Source organism: Cydia pomonella, chromosome 20, assembly GCF_033807575.1.
Source record: "Cydia pomonella isolate Wapato2018A chromosome 20, ilCydPomo1, whole genome shotgun sequence".
Lineage (NCBI taxonomy): Eukaryota > Metazoa > Arthropoda > Insecta > Lepidoptera > Tortricidae > Cydia > Cydia pomonella.
The window spans coordinates 6,950,521-6,963,869 of NC_084722.1; the positions used below are offsets into that span (position 1 = coordinate 6,950,521).

General features: G+C 39.0%; 1 protein-coding gene across 1 annotated transcript in view; it reads left to right on the forward strand.

The window, feature by feature from the left end:
* The window catches only part of LOC133529393 (uncharacterized), a 31,845-nt gene extending 18,744 nt beyond the window's left edge, over positions 1-13,101 (forward strand). Inside the window, exons 3-6 of the mRNA XM_061867097.1 lie at positions 6,369-6,506; positions 7,846-7,969; positions 9,694-9,922; positions 10,638-13,101. Of these exons, the coding sequence (XP_061723081.1) occupies positions 6,369-6,506; positions 7,846-7,969; positions 9,694-9,922; positions 10,638-10,903 (757 nt within the window). The 3' untranslated portion in view covers positions 10,904-13,101. The remainder of the gene's footprint in view (positions 1-6,368; positions 6,507-7,845; positions 7,970-9,693; positions 9,923-10,637) is intronic.
* Positions 13,102-13,349: the final 248 nt, after the last annotated feature.

A 13,349-nucleotide genomic window follows, 5' to 3' on the forward strand; every position in this document is an offset into this window, starting at 1 on the left:
TAAACAATATAAACTGAAATGTGTTTTTAGGGTTCCGTACCAAAAAGGTACAAAAGGAACCCTTATGGTGCGAGTCTGGACTGACAGAGTCGCACCATCTGTCACACTGCTAAATATCTCGAGAAGTACTTAAGCTATCGATTTGAAATTTGGAATATTAATGAACAATGCTAACCCAGACATATTGGAAGTGTAATTTATTTTATTTTATTCATATTAATTATGGAAAAATTAAGAGGGGGCAAAATTTCTAATAAGTCTAGTTACGAGGTCAAGTGAGGTATCATTTGAAATAGCTCAAATTGAACATTACAAAACATTTCTTAGTGAAAAAAGATTAACGTATGAAGGAAAATGTGAAAAAAAAAATACCATTCCCTTCCCCCTCCGAAGTTTACGAATGAATAATGAATAAAATGCCAATGCTGATGATGATGCTAGTCCACTTACATTGTATATCTGGAGTCATCGACTCGCCTACGCTTGATAAGCTATAGTAATAATACTCAAGCACTCGGTGCGCGCATCGAATATTGCCTGCATTTTCCTCTATGAATATGAATATCTCGGAACTATTCGAGCATAACAGATTGCACTTCGATTGACCAAACTCAATGCTTTCCCTGAGATATTCTGCAAACCATAGAATAAAAGAAATGGCTGAAAAAGAGCTTTGAAAAAACTGATCAAACACTTCATCGGAGCTTGCTTCTTTTAAAATTTTAAGTTTGGTTCACTATTTTTACGTGAATGCTAATAAGTAGCATTCCATGTAGAAGCTGGAAGTTGGTTACAAAGTATGTTGTTGACCCAGTTCCCTTGCATAATTCTGATAAAACTAGAAATGTAGGTGTTTATTATTCATGACAATCATGTCGGTAACAAGCTATCAAATCGAGGGCTTCAGGCCAAAGGGGCGTATACGCAAAAATGCCATTTTTCGTTTTTAACGGCATCGTATTCATCTTGTAACAATACGTAAGCACAATTTTTTTCATAATTTTATCATAACAATTAGTTAATTAAATAATTAAAAAATCATTTGGCGTATAACTGACAGTCATCATTTTAATGTCGTTCCAAAAAGGCGTACTGAAGGCGTATAAGTGATATTTTCATTCAGTCCCCAATATTCATCGGAGTATAAAGGCGTACGTACATACTTCTCTCACGTGACAGTGCGAACCACGAAATAGTGTCACGCTATATAGGCGTACATACATACGACCATAAACTTTTACCAACTATCCTCAAAGTGCGTCGCGGCAAAGAGGCGTATGAACATACGACCGTACAAAAATTACGTTGGCCTTCAAATAATGCCACGCCAAAGGGGCGCGGAGACAGCGTCCTTGATTGCCGCATATTGCTATCCCTTTCTGTCAAGCGGGTAAGCGCACTAGGACCGCCTGTCTCTCAGTCAGTGTCTAGTGCATTACAGTATGGTGTGCATCTCGTGCGAATAATAACAATGAAGTGGAGCGCTCTGATGCTGATGGCTCTGCTCTGGTCATTTAAGAATGACGTGGGCGGCTGTCTCCTCTGCCTCCATGTACGCTCTGCAGATGGGGCTATCTGTAGCACGTAGGGTTAGTAGGTGTTTGTTTAGTGGGGCGTGGCCGGTTATGGCCCCAGTCGAAAGCCGGAGCTGTGGCCTCTTCAGCTGTCTCAGCCTCCTCGACAAACCGGGGTCGATTGTCGGGAGGGCTTCCTTCGCCTGCCTGCACGTGCCTAGGTTAGACCAGTACTGTTGGTGTTTTACCTTGGTGTTGTGTCGCAGCATGTTCCGGAGCCAGGCATAAGGCAGAGGTATAATTGGCTCCGGTCCTGCCACCCTCAGTTCCGAACCTCCTCTCGCCAATATGTCGGCCGCATCGTTCCATTCGCATTGATCCACTGCAGAGTTACGCTGGTGGAGGTGCTCACCTCTGACAGAGCTTTGTGGCATTCGTAGATTAGCCCTGAGGTCAAAGTATAACTTTGCAGAGCTTGTAGTACTGACCGACTATCAGAGAGTATGCGGATGGGGTAGTCCAATACTTTCCTTGAGGCGATTGCGTGTGCTGCCATTATGATGCCCATATATTATGCCTGGAAGACTGTGTTGTGGGCACCTAGTGGTGTTGAGATATGTATGTTTAGGTCCTCTGAGAATACTCCAGCGCCATTGCCTGACCTTGCCTTTGTTCCATCCGTGAAGATTCTCAGCTCTCTTGGGTTGAGCCCTTCACGAGGTTCTTCGTGTAACTGTATCTTGTATTTCTTGTCGAAGACGAATTGTCTGGGTATCCTGTCAGTCACCGCTTCTATTAGCGGTTCCTTACCTATCGACTCGTAGAGGATCTCGGTGTGTGGTACCCTAGGTGGTCTCCAGAGATTAGATTTTTTGAGACGTACCGCCGTAGCCTAGCGCTTCCTGTTGTATAAAGAGGTGCAGCGGCGGCAGGCCCAGTAAGGCTTCCAGGGCCGTGGTTTGTATTGTCCTCATGCAGCCCGTGGTCGCCATACAGGCCAACCTCTGGAGTCGTTGTAGTTTAGCTTCAACTATGGATAGTTTGGTGCGTGGCCACCAAACTACCTTAAGCTTATTATTGGTCGTATGGCTGCCTGGTAAAGCCATAGAGTTATCTTTGGGGTTAGCCCCTAGGTTCTACCCACCATTTTACGACATTGCCAGAATACGACTGTGGCTTTGTCAATTTTGCCGTTTAGGTGATTGCTTCAATTCAATTTGCTGTCAAGTATTACCCCTTAATACTTTACCTCAGCAGATAGTTGGAGTTCAGTGTCGAACAGTTTGGGAAGGCGGAAGTTTCCCAAGTTGCGTTTGTTGGTGAACATAACCAGCTCAGTTTTGTTAGGATTGACTGAGAGTTCGTTGTTACAATCATTTGCAGTTGCATGATTGCCGCTCGTCAGTATCACTATGTCGTCAGCATAGCCGATTGTGTAATAGTGATTATTGTTTAGTGTGATGATCAGGTCATTCACCACAAGGTTCTATAGTAGTAGTGGCGATAGGACTCCTCCTTGGGGGCATCCTTTTACTATTAATGCCTGCTGTGTTTCGCCCGTCCCGAGTTTGATGGTTCATTGGCTCAACATGTTGTTTATCCATTCTGTCATAACTGCATTCGCGCCATGTCTTACCAGTGCTGCTGTAATGCTGCTGACCAGGTTCAGCCTGTCGAAAGCCCCTTCTATATCTATGAAGGTTCCTAAGCACATGGATCTGTTTTTGATCGCCACCTCAATTTTACTTACTACTGCATGAAGTGCTGATTCTGTAGATTTGCCAGGTTTGTAGGCATGTTAGTTTGGATGCAAGGGCACATGAATTAGCACCCTCTCTCTAAGGTACCTGTCACACAACCTCTCTAATGTTTTCAACATGAAAGAGGTCAGGCTGATGGGCCTGAAGGATTTGGGGTCCGAGTAGTCGCTTTTACCTGGTTTCGGTATGAAGATAAGGTCAAGCCCTCCCTCCATTGCTTCGGCACGTACCTATGAGCCAGACAGGCGCGCAGAACGATGGTCAGCTTCAGAGTGAGATGCTTCCCGCCCCATTTAAGAAGCGCAGGGAAGATCCCATCCATTCCTGGAGATTTGAATGAGTCAAAGCTGTTTAAGGCCCACTGCGTGTGCTGCGGGCTGATTACCTCATATGTCTGTAGCCACTCGTCCTCCGTCGGGGTGGTTGTAATTCTTAAGTGTAACATTCCTCTGTTATAATTTGATGGAGACGTAAGTGGGTTAAGTTGTTAGCTATACTACTTTTAAGTTTATTAGTAGAGAAGGTTTAATATTGTTTCTTTTTATGAAATGACGATAAATGATGTCGTATTTATTTGTTTAGAAGTTTTGAATGAATGAATGAATGAATGAATGAATGAAATTTATTCCAGAAAATTATTTCCATATACATTATACATTTACACATTACAAAAAGAATTAAATTAAATTAAAATAAAATTAAATCAAATTAAATAACATCCTAAAATTTAAATAACAATAAAATTCAAATAAGGACCTGCGTCCCGGGTTACCCTGAGCCCGTCACGATAGGCTTGTGGTAGCCCCTCCAGCGCTCGTGCAGCGGGCTGGCGTCCCACTCTCTCACCGCCGACAGTAGCGTGTTGGAGGAGCCGTATATTGCCTTTCTGGCGGTGGCGCTTCTCGCGCGCAGCAGCGCGTCCCAGCCCGATATTTTATATTTTATTGTTTAAGATAGTTTTAACCTTTTGTTCTAGTTAATGCACTCTAAATTTAATCGTTTGATTGTTTCTTGACTGCTTTTTTAGTAAAGCTGTCATTGTGTTGTCTTAGCAATTTCTATGCATCCTTTACTACCGATTTCAATTCTTTTCTGTAAAATCGTTCTTTACTACTCGGCTTTTGAGTGACTACCATTTACCTAATACTATCACAAATAGTATGATCTTATTGGAATTCAGTTAAGTCAGTTTTCTTAAGTAAGCCCACACGTTTTAACGCTAACTCCCACTGAACGGCTAAACGACTGCTATTATAGGCAAAAATCCGAGTAAGCGGCGTGATTGTCTTTTGAAACACTTCTTCTTATCGTGTGGGTTGTAAGATTCTTCTTCTTCAGGTACCATATCCTCAACGGATGTCGGCTACCACAGTCCAAAACTCTTCTCTATTTGCAGTCTTTCTGCCCAGCGAGGCAGCGTCCATTCCCGTCCAACTCCTAAGGTTATCCATCCATGTAGTTTTTCTTTTCCCTCTGCTTCTTTTCCCTTCGATTTTTCCCTCTATTATCACCAACGACTTTACACCGTACTTTTCGGACAATCAGGTGATTCAGCCTGCAATGTCCTAGCCAAACCGGGAATAGTCTCACAAAGTCACAAAGCGACTTTTGCTTGACAGTGACGCCCAGTGAGTGAGAGAGAGTGAGACCCAGAACCTCCGAATCGAGAGACAACCGCTCTAACCACTAGACCACGGAGGCTATTGAAACACTGAAATGCTCAAAGTGGCAATTCAAAACAGTTACTTACCCAATCGGTAACCAGCTCGAGTCGACATTGCTTGATCTCGTGGACAGTTGTGACACAATCAAAACCATCAGGAATCATTTTAATGGTAAAATCTAGATGAATTTATGAACATTTACTCAAAATATAATTTGGCGCCCTATTATACGACCACAAATAAAGGATACTTACACGATAGATTCGTCAGCCCAGACGGGAGGATAAAAATCAGAAAAAATTGAAGAAACTACACAATGATGACTAAATTACTGTAAAATTAAAGTATTTCGAATTATTAACAGTATTTCCACCTTTCATGATTAAATTATCGAATAGAAAAAAAATATGAATTATACGACCATAAATCTCAAGTATTTTTCAAAAAATTTCAACCTAAATGTCGGAAATTATTGTCGTGGTAAAGAGGCGTAACTACATAATTACTGCTTTTTAGAATAGGTAGAACGAAACTAGGCATGACACATGAAAAAGATAGTAATTTAAATACTGTATGCAAAATTGTAGAACAATCGGTATATTGTAACAAAAGATATTCAGTTTTTTGTGTCTCCTGAAAAGTAGGGTTCTTGCTTATACGCCCCTTTAGCATGAAGTCCTCGAAATATTATTTGATTTTGTTACGTTAACATGTATGTCCAAAGCGTAACGTAACTGAAAAAAAAAATCCATTAAAAGTCGGTACAAATATTAAAGGGCCTGCTTTTATATTTTTAAATAAATTCTCCTAAACTGTCAATTTTTTTTTAAATCGTGGTGCTCTGACTCTGATAGTAATATTTCGGTAGAATACTCGTATGGATGAACGGCGGAGCATATGCACGTAGAAGACTCAAATCGCTTGTGACAAAAGTCGTAGCATATTGCTATAAAATTGCTTTTGCATTTCCCATTATTGTAAAACATTCTCAACGAGCTTCATACTTGAACGAACTCGTACATTTCATAAAGATATTGGAATAGGTAACGTAAGTTGAGCGAAACTATATTTTATATTTGTCATTTATCTACGATTTATTTGAATAAAAGTTCATTATTTTCACTGATTAATTTCTATATCAATATAGTAAGTGGTTACAGTACTTAAAAAGCTGCAGATTCTTTAAATTCCTGGCCTGCTAGTCGAGAAACTCATGCTAAATTATCAGGAATGTCAAGCGAGATTCCGAATTCCAACCCTTTTTAAAAACTAACAGCGCAAATATTAAAATCAGGGTTGATTTCCTAATTTTCCAATCTAGAACGTTAACGCAAGCATTGAACATTTTCTTTAAACTTTGGAATCATCAATAGTTTGGTAACTAGTTTAAAATTTCCTAAGAATGAAAGAAACTTTATTTTTGTTTTCAGCTACATCGTGCCCCTCCGAGCGCGCAGCGTCGGCGGACGACGTATGACATTGGTGCGGTTACCAGCACCAACTGCTCTAGACAGGCCTCTCTCAGCGAGGGCGTTGCTGGCCCGCTGGCTTATGGTATTAGATATACGGTGAGTTCATCGTATTGACGGCGTATGACGTTGGTGCTGCGGTCAGCGCTTACCTAAATACCTACTAATCTAGACAGACCACTCAGCACAGGCATTGCTGGGCCGCTGGCTCGGAGTCTTAGTTAAACGGTAAGTTCATAACAATATAAAGATAGTGGTTGATAAGAGCAATTCCGCTAGACATCAGTCCCGGGGCCGGTGCTATGTCCTTATGGTCTTAGATATACGGTGAGCACAAGATAGTAATTTTGATCAAAACGTACAAACTGGCACGCAGAATCACTGAAGGCCCATAAATATAAAATAAAGGATTAATCAAATTATCATGCTGACAGGATAAAAACTTAAAGACCAAGTTTTTAAAATTGACAAGCAATTCAAGTGAAGATTGATATTTCTATGAAAAGTGACTAAATAAATAAAGAGTGTTTATTATGTTTCAAAAAACATTGGCCTGTTAAAAGATCTAACAGACGATGTGGAACCCGTTAGCAGCCTTTGGATAAACCCTAAAAGCGTGGCATGTTCTTCTACAATTACATTTTCCGATTTTGGCGCCGTTAATCAAAGATAATTTGACATAGAGGTGGATCGTCAAGGAAAATTTAGCAGCCTCAGTAAATTTACTGCTATCTTTCGACACATCATTAAAACTTTTACAACGCTATTTGACTTTGATCGCTCGAAACGATTTCGCCATACCTTTGACCCTTTGATCTATTAGATGGCGCCATTTTTTGATATTTAACAAATTTAACACATATCTGTGAAAAAATGAGGATTAAAGTCAAATGGCGTTCTAAAAGTTATATTCATGTTTTAATTGTAATTTTACTGAGGCTACTAAATTTTCTTTGACAATCCACTTCAATTTCAAAAGTATCTTTCTTAAACCTGTTTATGCGAAAATTCTAGGTTGTCTGTCACGAATTTCCAATAACTCCGCTCATTATAACGATCAGACAAGTTAGACAATAGTTTCTTTGTTGTCTATCGAAGCTTGTTTACACATCCTTTTAGCTTCTTGGAATAATAACAGTTTGAATAAATATTGTTTTCGTATCTTAAACTTAATAAGTTTGCTATTCAAATACCTAGATTGTCTATTTCAATTATTTTAAATGCCAAACTTGCCAACGTATTTAAACTTGGAGATTTTAAACAAAAACCACCAATTAGATGGAAATTAATTAGTAAGCAATGCAAATTCAAAGAAGTACATACGTATCTAAACTAAAATTCTATCGTCAAAGTTGCGATATGAAACTCGTAGCGTGGAAATGAAGTTTTCAAAGTCACAGCTGAATTTTTTTTTTTTTAACGATCAAATGCATTTCAGGTTACGGGAGGATCCAACTCCTGGAGAAGAAGTGGTGTTCATAGATGTTAGTGACTTACAGCCGGCTCATATCAAGAATCATTTCAAAGGCACCTACTGGAAGGACTTCATTTGGTGTATGAAGGTAAATTTCATAGTTTTCATTTCTCAGTTTCCTGCAATTTTTTATGTGTTTTCACCGAATGTCGTAAAAAATTCACAAAGAGAACAAGAGATCATACATGTGTTTTATAAAGCCAACCGGCTTAATTTACGAAAATACTTACTCGTTTTCAACAAACAGTTGATAATTTTTCAATATCTTATGTTAAGGTCGTTGTTGAAAAAAGCACTTTGCTACTTACTAAATAGGGTTTTAAACAGTTAGATAGATAAAACATTTATTTGGCAGCTGCAAAAACACACAATATAAAGTTTAAATCATCATAAAGAACACAAATTATTACAGGAACAAAATAAAAATAGCACAAAAGAAAATTGAGACAACAAAATAGGCATAAATAATAAACAATAAAATAAAATAAAAGTACCTACCTACATACTGTGTGCGTTGCAGCAGGACAAAAGGGTCACGGCTCAGTGATACTCTTCACTCTTTCGAGTAAAGCACTGGTTTTCTGCCGGTTACACACAACACATCTTCCACATATTTAGCTCGGAGATGAGACCAAATTAGGTTGTCTGCACACGACGGTGTGTTTCTCGCTCGAATGCTTCCATAATTGCCATGAAATGAGACCGCTCGTGCGCAACTTGTAGTAGATAGTGTTTGTTCAACGGAATTTTAATTATTGGTATTGATTGTGGTGCCACTGGAATAAAAAACAGTATAAAATCTTTCTTATTCTTGAAGAAGAAGCAATTCAGTTTGTAATTCTGTTCAACAGCAATTTAAACTTTCGACATAGCAAGTCAGCCAAGCCAAGTGACAATCGTTTAATGCCAGAGTATGCGTGTTTACGCACGTTTGCGTAAAATGTTGAAGCCGTTCACGTCAGGCAAGCGGTGTGCCGTCTCTCATAAGGATCTGTATAATAAGTACAACTTGCACGTGCACGCCTACGTACACGCATCCAGTGTGCCTTTATAGAAAACCATATTTAACGCCACTTTTATTTTGAATTGACATCCCAATATGGATTTCCACAAAGTATTTATTGCTTAATAATTATACGAAATAAATCCCGTTTAAGCAAATAATAATAAGGAAAACACCCCCAACTATATAGGCTTATTAAAATATATTCGTTCAGGTATAGCCATTATTATAAATGGAAGAAAAAATTCAGGCAATAACAAAATGAAGCTTGGTATTCATACCTAATTACGTATTCAACTTATGTACCATAACTGCAGTACTAGACTATAGAGGTAACTGTGTTAATTCCCGGTTTCAATACTAATTTAAAGCGCAATACATTGCTAAATACAGAGTACAATGAATTCAGTCCATCATCTTCCTCGCGTTATCCCGGCATTGCCACGGCTCATGGGAGCCTGGGGTCCGCTTGACAACTAATCCCCAGAATTGGCGTAGACACTAGTTTTACGAAAGAGACTGCCATCTGATCTTCCAACCCAGAGGATAAACTAGGTCTTATTGGTATTAGCCCGGTTTCCTCACGATGTTTTCCTTCACCGAAAAGCGACTGGTACTTAAATAGCAAACGATATTTCGTACATAAGTTCCGAAAAACTCATTGGTACGAGCCAGGGTTTGAACCCGCAACCTCCGGATTGAAAGTCATACGCTCTTACCGCTAGGCCACCAGCGCTTTTAAGTACAATGAATTCAGTCGATTAACCAAAAACTGCCACCTAAATGGGGCTTTTTTCTGTTGTTTTCAGTCAGCCTACCCCACCCGCTTCTCCGAGGTCCACGTGATCAACACCCAGCGCCTAAAGACCATGTCGCTCCTGCTGCTGCATCTGGGCCTGTACCCCTGGCGACGCAAAGTGGTCCAGATACACTCCGGCGACGAGCAGATCAACACGGCCATGGGTGTAGACTACTTCCCTGTCGAAGGGCTGCCTTATGAGTATGGCGGGAAGGCGGGAGCCATGAAGGATCTAAATGGTAATCTTTACTTTTACTAATTAAATAAACAAATCATTAATTTAACTTGGTTAGAGTCTAAATAAAACTGAGCCAGGATCCAGTTTCTGCTTCCTTGTCCTTATGAGGACAGGAGGAGGAAAGGAAAGCTAAGTAGATATCAGAAATCCACTAAGCAACAAGAAACCGTTCGTTTGGGCGTCAGACTTGCTTTTGCTTGAGTTATCATCATCGTTATTAGTACTTATATGAAATTGAAAGTCTTCCCTTCAAAACAGTGGCAAACGCCACGCCAGGATTGACTGGATTGAGGAGCCAAGCCCCACTGTTTATGAAAATAGCGTGTAAGCTCTCTATGTTTTTTTGATATGTGTAAGCATTTGACCACAATCAAAGTTCCGATGCAATATAGGATGGTGCATGCTTATCTTAAAGATTCTCTATTCACTCTCAAATAAAATAAAAAAACTAAAGTTATAGTGGGCTGGGAACGATTTGCAGGAAGTGAGTTCCACTCCTTAGCCGTTCGCTTAACAAAGCTGGAAGCAAAGCATTTAGGGTCAATCAGTAGAAGGGTAACAAGGTAAGGGTCTTAACACACACCGATCCTGATTTTCACACTTAATTACTAACTACATACTTAATGGCGCAGCGGCCCACAATGAGTCTTGGCCTCAACCAGTTATCGGCTATGATTTGCGTAGCACATGATATTTTACTGTCTTCGTTTTTTCAGATGAATGGACCAAGAAGCTTCTTTCCAACTCCAAATGGCTACAATCTCAAGAACGGAAATACTATGACACAGTCTTAAAGCCCGAAACACGTGCACGAACACGGCACAAGAGCGCTGTGCGAGTACGCGGTAACATAGGATCTTACGACATGATCACACGCACACACTCCTGCCGATCCTTGCACCGACATGACGACTTGGATGAGGGGACCTATGGAGCCTATCGGACCTTGAGAATAAGAACTGATAAGGATTTCAATGTGTGATATAGTTTTTTTAATTGGCTAATTTAAAGGATATTAAATCCAATTGAGGCTTATTGGCACTAAAGACAGGAACTAAGTGACATAGACGTAACTGCCCGCGTAGCCAACATGCCAATAGTTAACGCTCCGTAGCGTAGCGTAGTTGTCTCTCTCTATGACTCTTCTATAGTGCGACAGTGACAGTTGTGTTTCGTTCGCTACGGAGCGTTAACGACTGGAATGTTGGCTACGCAGGCAGATGACTGGGAGAGTGTCTCTAATGAGGTAACCGAAATGTAAATATAAATTTATAATATTCCTTAGATTGTTTACTGGCTACTATTATTTTGATGTGTCTCATTATTATTTATATTTTTACGAAAAATGACAATTCCAATTAATTTTTACGACTGCGGCTACCAGTATTCCATTCTTAACCGCCGTTGATATATAAGACGTACAATATCCAACTCATTTCGCCGCAATGCAAAACTTCGTGTAACTTCGTACCGGCGGCGACACGAGCACCCTCGATGATCATTTTTAAGTGGTTAAAAGGTTAGTTATCAATTTACCCCCTTATTCATAAACGTCTACTAAAGTTGACAAGCCGCTAATAATCGTAAGCCGTTAATTCCGACGTATTGATATGATGGAAAGGGACAAACGATTATTAGCGGCTTGTCAACTTTAGTAGACGTTTATGAATAAGGGGTATATCTTTATACTCGTAATTATGTATTTATAATTAAATTCCTATAATTAAATATTTATATGTGGTGGTACAATTATCTAAGTACCTTAACATATTGAATTACAAATTAATATAAAGTGATAATAAATATTGAAATAGCCGCAGTTTAATTAGGTAAGTTACTACGTATATTACGACATCTTTCACGGGTATTACATGCATCATACGTGTATACTTACGAAATAATACAGAGTTTTCTGTTCTTTGTATAAGTAGTTAGATTTTTTAAGATGTTCGAATGTTATGAAAACTTGTAAGTTAAATTTAGACACCAATGTATACTTTACAAGCAGTAAACAATATTTTACGAACTAGTGCGAATTGAAGCCCGAAGCCCAAGGCGAGGGCTTAGTTCACAAGAGTTCATAATGCTTGTACCACCCGTGGCACATATTTTTCATTATTCTTGTGAGGAAAAGAGTAAATACAAATTTAGGATTTACAGACCGCATCGCCTACGTGTAATGATCATATTACGAGCAAGTGTGATAAACATAAATCGCACTCAAGGGGCATTTTGCGGGCTCATCAGTTAATAACGTTTGCAAATAAATCAATAAATTTTCGAGTTGTCAGAATAAAGTATTTGTAACCTGGTATTTAATCATAACACATGATTACGTCAAATGATGATTCCTATGACAGTTCCTTCAAGTCTCTCTTGGTTGAATTTAATTTAAAAAAATATGTATGAAATATGTTTTAACCGTATTTTTATTTCTTAAAAGTTACATGCTAAGTAAATTAGTATGCTAAACTTCAAAAAAATGTCTACATAGGTACATTTACGCGACAGCCACTCCATATAAAAATCATTTATCATAGAGACCGTCATATGACGCGAGAAGGATAACAAAACATGGGTCATTATCATTAAATACTAGGTTACAAATACGAAGTACAAATACCTTATTCTGAACTCGTTTTTTTTTATTTGCAGAATTTACTAACTGACGTGCCCGCGAAATGCCTCCTCGACTCCGATATGTATGGTGATGAAAATTGACATTTGATATTAAAGATAAACATACTCATTCTTATCTTTATAGTCAGAGGGTAATAAAACCAATATATATGTACGCATATAAAGACCATTATAATGTGATATCAGGTAATGATTTCATAGATTAATTTAATATATTTCCACGTTATAAGTAGTAACAATTTCAAGATAATTGAAAAAAATATATATATGCTCTCATTTTTAGAAAGAAACATTGTGATATTTGTTTCATTTATATGCAATATTTATCGCGTTTATATTTTATTACATGAACGTCGCCATCAGATATATCGGAGCGGCCAAAGTGTTCACAAATATCTCAACAAAACCTCTATTATCAAGACGTTTAAGTGCATAGTTAGATATTTTTGAGCATTTTAGAGGCACCGATATATCTAAATGGTGACTGACATTGTTTTTATTTTACCTTAAAAGCAGCCAAATAACACTCGATCCTACTCATAGTGTTATGTTTCTGCTGGTGAGTAAGGTTGCCAGTGTTCAAAGAGAGGCAGAGTGTTAGGGTCGGCAACGCGCATGGAACTCCTCTGGAGTTGCAGGCGTACATAGGCCACGGAAACTGCTTACCATCAGGCGGGCCATATGCTTGTTTTCCACCGACTTAATGAAAAAAAAATCCGGCGTTGTTGTTAATAATAAGGAAGCATATACTGCTTACTAGCTTAACAAATACCTTTATGCTGTCAACT